The sequence below is a fragment of the Schistocerca serialis genome, chromosome 4, assembly GCF_023864345.2.
Source record: "Schistocerca serialis cubense isolate TAMUIC-IGC-003099 chromosome 4, iqSchSeri2.2, whole genome shotgun sequence".
NCBI classification, from domain to species: Eukaryota; Metazoa; Arthropoda; class Insecta; order Orthoptera; family Acrididae; genus Schistocerca; species Schistocerca serialis.
Genome location: NC_064641.1, coordinates 634,034,159 through 634,047,259, shown reverse-complemented (window position 1 = coordinate 634,047,259; position 13,101 = coordinate 634,034,159). Strand labels below are relative to the sequence as shown.

The 13,101-nt window shown below is 38.6% G+C and overlaps 1 protein-coding gene across 4 annotated transcripts in view; it reads right to left on the bottom strand.

Moving 5' to 3' along the window:
* LOC126475471 (85/88 kDa calcium-independent phospholipase A2-like) overlaps positions 1-12,279 on the bottom strand; it is a 182,481-nt gene extending 170,202 nt beyond the window's left edge. For 3 of the 4 annotated variants that reach the window (XR_007586734.1, XR_007586736.1, XR_007586735.1), the window contains exon 1: positions 11,894-12,279. Coding sequence is in view for 1 of the 4 variants with exons in the window: in XM_050103358.1 (XP_049959315.1) it covers positions 11,894-12,114 (221 nt within the window). In the remaining 3 variants the exon portion in view is untranslated. The remainder of the gene's footprint in view (positions 1-11,893) is intronic. The other variant, XM_050103358.1, reaches the window with a different exon arrangement.
* Between the last annotated feature and the right edge of the window lie 822 nt (positions 12,280-13,101).

The window sequence follows — 13,101 nt, the reverse complement described above, 5'->3', positions numbered from 1 at the left end:
AGATGATGAAAAAGCTAAAAATTATAACAATCAACAGACAATTTTTAAGGGATTCATTGTTCTGTACGTCAAGAACAACTTCATTTTAAACACACAGGAATGGAACACGATATGGAACTAGTGTTGTGAATAGAAAATTTTCTGAAGTTGCACACATTATTAAATCATCAGTTGCAACAGCTTTGATGGAATTGCACAATGAGTATGGAGACATTATATACTACTGCAAAGAACACTGGTTAAGCCAAAGGACATGCCTGGAACAAGTTTTTTTTATTGAAAAACCTGCTATTTTTGAATCTCCAGGGGAAAGAGAGCTTTTGGGAGACTGAAAGGTTTGCTGATAGCTAGAAGCATCCCCATTACACTTCAGAAATGTGCTGTGTAGGGTGTGGCATCTTATGCTTCTGAAACATGGACAGTCAGACAGAAAGAACAAAAATATTCAGAAAGTTTTGAAACACGATTAATGAGAAGAATGGAAAAGGGGAAAGGGGCCGACAGAATGACAAACAAGGAGATGCTTAGCAGAGTACAGAATTCTCAATACCTGTCATGTAAAACGAAACTTCCTGGCAGATTAAAACTGTGTGCCCGACCGAGACTCGAACTCGGGACCTTTGCCTTTTGCGGGCAAGTGCTCTATCAACTGAGCTACCAAAGCACGACTCACGCCCGGTACTCACAGTTTTACTTCTGCCAGTACCTCGTCTCCTACCTTCCAAACTTTACAGAAGCTCTCCTGCGAACCTTGCAGAACTAGCACTCCTGAAAGAAAGGATATGGCGGAGACATGGCTTAACCACAGCCTGGGGGATGTTTCCAGAATGAGATTTTCACTCTGCAGAGTGAAAATCTCATTCTGGAAACATCCCCCAGGCTGTGGCTAAGCCATGTCTCCGCAATATCCTTTCTTTCTCCGCTGCAGAGTGAAAATCTAATTCTGGAAACATCCCCCAGGCTGTGGCTAAGCCATGTCTCCGCAATATCCTTTCTTTCAAGAGTGCTAGTTCTGCAAGGTTCGCAGGAGAGCTTCTGTAAAGTTTGGAAGGTAGGAGACGAGGTATTGGCAGAAGTAAAGCTGTGAGTACCGGGCATGAGTCGTGCTTCGGTAGCTCAGTTGGTAGAGCACTTGCCCGCGAAAGGCAAAGGTCCCGAGTTCGAGTCTCGGTCGGGCACACAGTTTTAATCTGCCAGGAAGTTTCATATCAGCGCACACTCCGCTGCAGAGTGAAAATCTCATTCTGGACCTGTCATGTAGTTGAATAATCTATGTTATCACAAATTTTCTATGAAACAGCAATACAACACCATGCAGAAAGAATTTAAAGATTTAGTAGACGATGAAAAAGCTAAAAATTATAACAATCAACAGACAACAGACATGAAGATGATACAAAAGAGGAAAACATCTTTCATAGGAATTGTCCACAACAAAGAATCATGGAAGGAGAAGTAGAAGAAAGGAGGAAGAATGTCTGGACCCAGGAAGGACACACACACACACACACACACACACACACACACACACACACACACACACACACAGAGAGAGAGAGAGAGAGAGAGAGAGAGAGAGAGAGAGAGAGAGAGAGAAGATACCTGTCTGATGACAGATATGCTGAAAGAAGAAGAAGATGAATTTCTGAAAGAAAGCGGAAAGCAAGAACAAAAGTTAGAAGATCTGGAGTGGACTCAGACCACGCATTTAAAGTAGAGCTGACTGTCAACTGCCCTGAATAAGGCATTGCAAGGTGAGAAGCAACTTATTTCTGACTCATGGCAAAATTGGATGCATTTAAAAAGAATATTGCATTGTGGAAGGGACAACTTCTGACAAGAAACACGACCCATTTCCGTATGATCACTGACAATAAAGAAAATGTGATTTAAATGATCCGCTGAGGCACTGAAAGAATACACGAATACCTTCCTAAACATTAGTTTACTCATCTTGAGTGGTACAAAGAACCCTGTCATAATTACTTGAAAGAAGATGAACTACATAGCCCAGATCACTTGTAAACAGCCTTTATTGTAAATTACCAGTTTCGGTAAGCATGGTTACCATCTTCAGAAGTTGATAAAAATCTCCTATACCAGCTGTGCAAGTACTCTTTCTAAAATGCTTCGAGGTTGCGAGGGACAGGACAAGATGAGTGATGCACTGGCAAACCGAGATTAAAATCACAATATACTGAGCAATTCGCCAAGTGCTACTGTCCCATACCACACACTACTGTATACTTCAGTGCAGTCAGCATTGGTCGGAAGAGAGAATGGCACGCGAGCAGGAGCACCGCACATGAGCAGAATTCTTGTTCATCCCTGGTGTAAATGGACCAGCTGGTGGGTAGTCTATGCTATCTGCAGCTCCCTGCGAATGAACTGAGGGTTGCTCGGCAGTGTCTGCCCCCGATGTAACAGCACTGGAACAGCCTAGTTTAAGGCAGCAGTACCTGAAAACTGGTGGCCCTGACCTGGCCCCGTCTTGCAAATACCATTCTCATACCCAAGCCTTGCTGGCTGATTTGGGAGTGAAAAATCTTTGTATCCCCCTTCCCTATGGCAAGGACATATTTCATCTGCCTCCTCTGCTGAGTGCACTCTGCTATTACTAACATGGCCCTCAGCTTCACTGAAGTATAAAATCTCTCCCAACTGGCACTGAAGATGCTGATGACAATTTGGTGTCCTCCATGAGGATGTCATACATAAGATCTCACACAATTATACATTTTCGTAGAGGTGACGCAGCCATGCCAAAATCTCACATGGACTTGACGACATCTCCAAAAAAGTGCAAGCTAATTCCCAACAGATAACTAGGATTCTCAGTCACATGTGGAATAGCTCACTGAAACAGATTAAAATATGCTATTATTAACCCACTGCATGAAACAGGGATAGGTCTGATCCCAACAACTACTGCCCAATCTCAAGTATGACAGCTTTGTGCCAAATTCTTGAAAAGTAATGTATTCAAGAATAGCTTCAATTATCTGCAAAAATTAAGTACTAACAGAATTCCAGTTTGGTTTTCAGAAAGGCTTTTCAACATAAAATGCTATATACCGGAATGTCCGACAGATGGCGCTTCATCTGATCAGAATAGCAATAACTAGCATAACAAAGTAAGACAAAGCAAACATGATGTTCTTTACAGGAAATGCTCAATATGTCCACCATCATTCCTCAACAATAGCTGTAGTCGAGGAATAATGTTGTGAACAGCACTGTAAAGCATGTCCGGAGTTACGGTGAGGCATTGGCATCGGATGTTGTTTTTCAGCATACCTAGAGATGTCGGTCGATCACGATACACTTGCGACTTCAGGTAACCCCAAAGCCAATAATCACACGGACTGAGGTCTGGGGACCTGGGAGGCCAAGCATGACGATAGTGGCGGCTAAGCACATGATCATCACCAAACGACGCGTACACGAGATCTTTCACACGTCTAGCAATATGGGGTGGAGCGCCATCCTGCATTTTGGTTCTAATAAAACCCCATGTCATTCCAAGCATGTGTGTCAATTTTTACCTCTCTATCTACATTATTCTGTGGTTTATTAAGTTTTCATATTTATACTGACTTTTTGCTCACCCAGTATATGCTTTCACTGATCAAATATTAAATGCTCTGAATAACCAAACATCACCAATCAGGATTTTCTGTGATCTCCAAAAGGCTTTTGAGTGTGTAAATCATGGAATTCTTCTAGGTAAGCTTCAGTATTGTGGTATGAGTGGGCCAGTATAAAAATGGTTTAATTCATATTTAAATAGGAAAGTACAGAAGATTGAAATAAACAGTTCACATAATGTGCAGAAATCAGTAGATTCCTCAAACTGTGGAGGTATCAAGAATGGGGTCCCACAACATTCAATCTTGGGTTGGCTCATTGTTCTTAATACATATTAATGACTTGCCACTCTATATTCATGAAGATGCAGCTAGTTCTCTGTGCTGATGATACAAGTATAGTAATCACACTCAACAAACAAGAATTAGCTGAGGAAATTGTAAATAATGTCTTGTAAAAAATTATTACATGGTTGCCTTCAAATGGATTCCCATTAAATTTTGATAAAACACAGTATATACAGCTCTGTACAGCACATGGCATAACACCATTAATAAATAGAGTGAACAGAAGTCTAGGGCAGAATATTCCAAATTTTTGGTTGTTTGCATTGATGAGAGATTGAACTGGAAGAAACACATTGATGGTCTGCTGAAACGTTTGAGTTTTGCTACTTATACTATTACAGTTATTGCAAATTTTGGCAATAAACATATAAGTAAATTAGCTTACTATTGCCTATCTTCATTCACTGCTTTCATACGGCACCATATTTTGAGGTAATTCACCATTAAGGAACAAAGTATTCACTGCACAATAGTGTGAATCAGAATAATAGCTGGGGCCCAGCCAAGATCATCTTGCAAACATTTATTTCAGAAAGCTAGAGATTTTCACAGTATACATTCACTTATAAAATTTGTTATTAACAACCCAAGTTCATAGCTACAGCACTACAAGAAAGGTTGATCTTTGTTACTATGAGTTAAATTGAACTTTGGCACAGAAAGGGGTGAATTATGCTGCCAGAAAAATCTTTGGTCATGTACCCAATAGTATCAAAAGTCTGACAGATAGCCAACCAAAATTTAAAAACAAATTAAAAGAAAAAACTCTGAATTATGGGATGTAAAGAAACCTTTCGTTAAACTGACACATTCCATTTCATTAGGCTGTGTTGTATTCACGATCTATGGAACAAGTATTAACCTAATCTAAAGTGAATACCCTCAAAATATTTAACAAGTTCTCTCTCTCTATTCAATCTGTGCCATTTAAAAAAATTTAAAATAAATTTATATGACTGGCTACAACAATCCCATGTTACAACACAACAGAGTTTTATGATATGGAAATTTCATAACAACATTTAAGATTTTAGTTGTATAAAAGATATTTTGCACGTGTGATGTGAACATTAATTTTAATACTTTGATTGCAATTATAACTTGCAATCACTGAGAAAGCCCATTCTACTGTACGCTGTCAGAGGCTAATAAAGAATCTGCATGTGTGCAAAGAGCAACAACCTATGTCTTATTGCTGCACAGCATTCACTGCAGTGTCGAGTGACAAGCTGTCTTCCAAGCAGACCAGATGGTTTTACGAACTTGATGACTCTCTCTGCTAATGTGATCTGTTACCCCAAATGCACTGTCACAATGCTCGGAGATGGTCAACTGGCTGTAAAACTTCCAGTTTGCCCTGCCAAGCATCCATCAAGCTGACCTTTCAGGCTATATTCTTTCAGGAAGGTGAAGCCAAATCAGGGAAACAGTCAGTTATGTGCACATTACTATCAACTTTTCACTAAGCAGTGTCCACAAGAACAGGCAATCAGAACTGCTGATTTAGAAATTCTACTTACTGAAAGATGTCAGCAGTGATGAAGTGTGTTCTTTGTTCTCTGTACAAAGATATTTGATGTGAGAATGAGGCTACCCGTAAATCAAACTACAGCAGAGCTGGGGTGGGGGAGTTAGTGGTCTCAAAGCCCACAGAGTGGTGCGTGCACTGAAATATATGATGATGAGGAGGAGGACAAATGGAAGTGGAGTTGCCTGGGAAGGTATTAGGGTCCTCTGTGGCCTTAGGATAATGCAGGAGCAGAAATAAAGAAAACATTTATTTTCAGTTGTACATGCCAACTGCTTGCAAGTCAGTAAGAGATAAAATGGGTTTAGAGAGGAGTAAGTTGAGGAGAGAGAGGAGTAAATTGAGGAGACAACACGCAGCTGTAATTTGATGAAGGCTCTAGGCCAGCTGCTTTCTTATTAGACATTGCATTTTGTTTCACTGACAAAAGTGTCCAAAATTCTTCATTGGAAATGGTGGGCATTGCTTTGTGACTATATTTGCAGATTCAGGTAGCAATTATGGCAATATCATTTTGATTATGCCACCACTGTAATGATTTTCTTCAGGGTTTGGGGAAACGGCGCAGAAAATATCAGGCTCTGTGCTGCTTTAAGTGCCTCATTTGCTTCAGCATAAGATATTCACTTTGCGAAGAGCCCTGTATACCTGATTTATTTATTCATCTTTATCCATAACTCATCATGTAAGTGACTTAAAAGGACTTTTTTTTACATAACTTTTAAAAAGTAGCTGCACCAGAATATACCCCTACATACCTTTTTGTTATTAATTCCGAAAGTAGTCATTATATTACTATGGACTCATTCTCTTCCAGTAGATGAACATTTTGGCAGTGCACATCTACCTGAACTTTATTCTGTCAGGAAACATTTGCCTCATAATTGCTGATTCCTAATTTCTCTCTTAACACTGCCAATCGCCTAATATTACAAAATAAAAATTTTATAATAATAATAATAATAATAATAATAGATTTAATGCTAATGTTCAGTAAACATAGGCTCTAAAATGCATGTCTTCGAAGTAAACAAAGAAAAGTAGACATGTAACAAGCAAAGTAAACAAAGGAATTAAGATAACGAATACCTGAATGTACTTTTGATTGCTGATGACATCATTATTTTTCAAAAGAATGAAGATGGCCTCCAAAGATCTATATACCAACTAAATGAAATTTGCTAGAACTATAACTTTAAAATTTCTGGTAACAAAACAAAAATAACAGCATTCAGAGGAAAATATCCAGTCAAATCAAAAATTGTTTTGGATAATTCAGTTTTAGAACAAGTGTCTCAAATCTCTTATTTAGGCCGTGCTTGAAGTTTTGATTTTGGCCCTGGCAATGAGAATAAAATACACAAATTCCCAGCTGTCTGTGATAGCATTAGCAGAACATTGGGCCATAAAGTACAAAAAGAAACAATCATCAAATTCTATAAAGTAATGGTAATTCCAGTGTTATACTATGAAAGCAAAAGCTGGGTTTGTTTTTCTTGTTTTTTACAAGAAAAAGAAGAAAATAAAATTCAAACAGCAGAAATGAGGTTCCTAAGAAAGACGAAGGGATGCAGAAGAAGAGATATGATTAGAATGAAGATAACAGAACAGAATTAAATATTTTTAGCATAAATGGAAAAATTCAAAAATATCGTCAAGATTGGAAGCAACACCTCATGAGAATGCCAGGTCACAGAATTGCTCAGAACATTCTGAACTACAAGCCAAACTGGAAAAAGAGATATTGGAAGACTTAGAAAAAGATGGGAATGATTCTGTTCATGAATCAAGAACAGGCAAAAGCCTAATCCATGAAAGGAAGGTGGTGGTGATGGTGATGATAATGAAGAGTGAGACACAGAAAAAAACATTGAAATGTTATAAAATAACAGAGAGAAATTTCTTGCCATTACTGAAATAGGTGAAGGAGGTGACAACTTACATCTGTCCTAATGTACAAGGTGATCAAAAAGTCAGTATAAATTTGAAAACTTAATAAACCACAAAATAATGTAGATAGAGAGGTAAAAATTGACACATATGTTTGGAATGACATGGGGTTTTATTAGAACCACCTCATATTGCTAGACGCCTGAAAGATCTCTTGCGCACGCCGTTTGGTGATGATCGTGTGCTCAGCCGCCACTTTCGTCATGCTCGGCCTCCCAGGTCCCCAGACCTCAGTCCGTCTGGTTATTGGCTTTGGGGTTACCTGTAGTCGCAAGTGTATCGTGATCGACCGACATCTCTAGGGATGCTGAAAGACAACATCCAACGCCAATGCCTCACCATAACTCCGGACATGCTTTACAGTGCTGTTCACAACATTATTCCTCGACTACAGCTATTGTTGAGGAATGATGGTGGACATATTGAGCATTTCCTGTAAAGAACATCATGCTTGCTTTGTCTTAGCTTGTTATGCTAATTATTGCTCTTCTGATCAGATGAAGCGCCAACTGTTGGACATTTTTTGAACTTTTGTATTTTTTTGGTTCTAATAAAACCCCATGTCATTCCAAGCATGTATGTCAATTTGTACCTCTCTATCTACATTATTCCTTGATTTATTCAGTTTTCAAATTTATACTGACTTTTTGATCACCCGGTATATCAGTCTTAAACTAATCTACAGTGATACTGAGTGTGACAATACTCTACATTCAATTTCAAGAACCTCACGAGTCTAGCACCAACTCAACAGCATAAATGGACCATTTCCATTTGACCACATGTGTTATTAAATAGTTACTCAAGACCTGCTCTCCCTGTTACACTCAGATTTGGATTTGAAGACAGTTTGGAAATTTCTGGACCTATTTCCCCCTCATTTGATTTGACAGTTCTTATAATGCTACAATGATATTCTGGGTAGGGATTGTGCTCTTTTAAACAGTAAATAAGAATAGCTGTTGGCTGAATGAAGGATTTGGAGTCTCTAGCAGTCATCTGAAATGAAACAATATATTCACTTTCCAGTGACAGAGGTGTCCCATATTTCTTGTCATAAATCCATAATATGCTTCCTGATGGACATGTGCATGTCTACTTGAGTACTTGGCATTTCATTCATTTTATGTGGCCTGCCTTTCTTCACCCAGAACATAGTTGTTCTCACTCATACATACAGATCAACACCAAGGACTCCAAATACAACTTATAGTGCACAATTTACTGTACCTAATGCATCTGGTAAGGTAGTTCCTCTTTCAGCAGCCTTACTCTATGCATCCTTAAGTTCAGACCATAGTCCACTATGATTGCTAGTCCTGCCTCAGTGTCAGAGATGAATATTTAACTATGCATTACTAGTAATTTTGTCAACAATACCCCAAATTTTAAGCATGGTACAATTGTGTGTGTATTGAAGCTTGATTTCTCATCTAAATGCACCACAAGTAACAACTAAGGATACTGCATATAGGCACATCATTAACTCTGGTTACAGGCTAACATATGTATACTTGTGAGAAATGTAACAAGTTTATTTTCTCTGCACCATCCCTTATCTGTGTCAAGTGGCACTGTCACATTCATTTCTAGTTGCAATTTACTGTTCCCTTTGGCTAGTAGCAGCACAGAGCAACCACTCTATGCACACACCAGTTAATACAATCTTTAAAGTTGACGTGGACATTTAAGATGCTTCGCCTGCACAAAATATTCACTGATGAGCCAAAACATTATGACCACCTGCTTAACAGCTTGTTTGTCTGTCTTTGGAATGAAATACATCACTGATTCTGCGTATCATGGGTCCGACAATTTATTGGTAGGTTTGTGGAGGTATGTAGCATTAGATGTCTATGGAAGTCGTGTAATTCACATAAATAACAGGCCACTGATTTGCATACATGGTGATGGCATCGGATAGCGACGCAGGTAGGTTCCATAAAATGTACAGCAGGTGAATTTGTTCACTGAAACATCAACTTCAGTTGACTACAATGCTCCTCAAACCACTGTAGCATGGGCTCCGGCTCCAACACAAGGAAAATTACACTGCTGAAAGATGATATTGCTGTCGGGGAAGACATCAAGCATATACAAGTGGTTTGCAGCTGTCAGCGTATCTTCAATTACTACCAAAGGTCCTACACAACCACAGGAATGTGTCTCCCATAGCTTGATACTACTCCCACCAGCCCCCATCCATAACGCACTGCACATTTCGAGCCTCCGTTCGCCTCGATAACAGCATCTATGGAGATGACTAGTGATTTAGTGTAGCAAAAATGTGATTAACTTGAAGAACTGACACATTTCCATTGATTGACGGTCGAATCAGGATGGTCTCTTGCCCTCTGCAATCATAGCTGACAATATTGATGGGTCAACATGTGAACAGGTAGGGGTGGCCTGCTGTGGGCTCCATGTTCAACAATGTATGATGAACAGTGTGCTCCGAAACACTTGTGCTTGCACCAGCATTGTGCTTTTTCGGCAAAGATGCCACAGATCGTCATTTATCCTACTTTACAGAGCAGACAAGCCTCCGTACTCCACGTTCTATGTAGAGTCATGGATGTCTAGACATTTAGCGCCTAGTGGTAGTCTCACTGTCCTCCTCTCTCTTTCTGTAGATGCTCACAACAGAAGCATGTGAACATTCGACCAGCTTCGCTGTTTTTGACATACTTGTTCACAGGCTCTACATAACTATGATCTGGCCCTTCGCCAGAGTTGTTTATCTCAATGGATGTCCTCATTTGCATCCCATATCTTCACTACGGGTTGCCCCATACATGCCTGCTCTGCTTACATACTTCCGTTACAGTTATCATGTACCCGCAATGCCACGAGGTGGCATCCAATGTCATTTGGGCATAATGTTTTGGCTCATCAGTGTATCGGTCCTGGATACTGCAAAGCTGAACAAGTCTAGTTATTTATTTATTTACATGTCAAGTTCCGGAGGACCCAATTGAGGAGCAAATCTCCAAGGTCATGGAACACATCAGCACATGAAATTACAACATAAAAGTAATGACAGATAAAAATAAAACGTTTATGAACATGAAAAAAGTCAATCCATAAGTTTAAGTAAACACAATCAACAACACAACAAGAATCAGCTTAATTTTTCAAGGAACTCCTCAACAGAACAGAATGAGTGACCCATGTGGAAACACTTCAGGCGAGATTGATAAGCACGTTGATTACTGCTAAGATTTTATTTTTGAAATTGGGTGGTAGCTTATTGAAAATGGCTGCAGCAGTATACCGCATACCTTTCTGCGCAAGTGTTGAGGAAGTCCAATCCAAATACAGGTTTGAATGCTGCCTAGTATTAACTGAGTGAAAGCTGCTTATTCTTGGGCATAAACTAGTATTTTTAACAAGCAATGACAGTAAGGAATATATATACTGAGAGGCCAATGTCAAAATACCTGGACTAGTAGCACTACTGTTGTAGGCCTACATAAAAATGACCACAAGTGGACAATGTTTTTATGTGATGGTGGTGGTGGTTAGTGTTTAACGTTTTTTATGTGAGATTCACAAATCCAGTAGCAATATCATCATATACCTCATCACCCTGTAATAAAGCTGCCTTTATCTCTGACAGATATGCAGTATTCCCATGGTGACAGAATGTTCTTTGATAAACTGTAGATAGAAATAAAGGGTACTGCACAGAAAAGAAGTTGTTTGAAAAGAAATTAAAAAGGCTTTGTTGCCAGCTTTCAACCCTCCAACCTTTTTACCAAATACGCAGTACTGAAAATTCATCAAGTCTACCAATGGAGCACTGGCGTTTATAAAATCGATATTACCAACTCTGAAAGAACCATCATGGATATTTTAATTACGCAAGTCAGCGAAATGACAAAAAATGTTAATTATAATGAACATCTGGGTTTCTGAATCCACCTTTTCACAGCTGTCTGCTCACTGTTTCATCAATATTCTTATTTGGTGAGTGACAGAAGTGTACTTTATTAAACTGTGTGCAAAATGCAGTAAAGAACAGAGATGGCCCAATTTAGCTCCCAGAAAAAGTTCAGTATTTCATCAAATTAGCATTTGCTTTACAGAGGAACAGGTGAACTGTAGTCATACACGACGACTCCTGGTTCTTCCAATTCAGGAAAAGCCAATTCTGTTCAGTATTGCTCTACAAGTATAAAGGTATGTGCTGTGCTGAGAACGAAACCAACATATCAATTTATGGAAAATGAGTGCAGGTGCCGAAAGTATCACCCCAGCCGGATGCAAAAAAACCTTGAATGATAGTGTCCATGCCACTGATTAGAACTGTAACCTAATACAAATGCGGAAAGTATTCAAATCCAAGGGCTTTCTTTCGAGACGGATGATACGTCATAAGCCAGCCAGAATGATCACAAAAATTCTGTGATGAAACACGTCAGATAGACTTATCTCTCATTACTTTACACTTCAGTGATGTGTCAAACAATAATCTCACCTATACGCTTCGTTCAATGTTTCGCTGCAAGGACGATGCAACACAATTTCATATTGCCCATCAGTTGGTCCATAGAGAACAATGGAATCTTCTCGGCAACGAATTATGCAATTTCCATATTTTTCTGGTTTGACACTCAGAACCTTATCTGGGCCAGCTTCTCGTGTTAACCCTCTAAGAACGAGACCTGATGTGTAAGTTAATGCATCGAACCACGACATATTTAAGATGACAGCTTACAAGAAACATCAAATTAAGACAGCAACGTCACACTGAACCCTTGACATATTATGATGCAAGACATGTCAGCATCACTACTTTTTTCGGTTTAAAGACCACACATCAAACACAATGAAAACAACAAATCAAGGATAGCGAAGATGACAGTACTGCACACTAGATTATCAGCGATCAACAATGTTACGGATTGCTGTGCAAAATATCGTTGGCTACTCGATAGCTCACAAATGAGCAAACTGCTAAACCATAAATACTTATTTGTTGAGGAGAAATATTAGATGCTCGTGATATAGTTTAAAAAGTGAAAAAGACATAACTAAAGTTAGTCTTAAAAGTTGCAAATAAAGGCCGATTCAGACTTGACGGAAAGGAACGGAATGTCATGTCAACATATTCTAATCAATTCCTTTTAGTTGTCTGAAGATAACATTGCTGTTCCATTAGACATCGTCAACTACAAGTTATTTCTTTGTGGACAACAGAATATAATGTTACATATAACTTACATAAATTTTAATTTATACTTGTATAAGTTATTTCTTTGTGGGCAACAGAATACAATGTTACATATTAAACTTACATAAATCTCCATTTATACTTTTATATTACCCAGGTTATAATGTATATAATTTAGTTCACATTACAGTTAAATCATTTATAGTGTTACATAAAAATTCCTGAACATTATAGAAAACATTTCGTTTTAGCCATGATTCCATCACCATTCTAAATTTATTGTGTGGCAGTTTCTTAACACTTTGTGTCATTTTGTTCAGAAACACCTTGCCAATGTGTGTAAAATTGTTTATGGTTTTGGATAGTCAATCGTTTCATTTTTCATTTCATTTCATTTTATTATTTTCCTGTATATCATTTACAAGATGTAGGAATTGTCACAATAAAGTTATCATACTAGTACAAGTACTACAGACAGAATAATGGAATATCACTTTCAAGACATTTTTTAA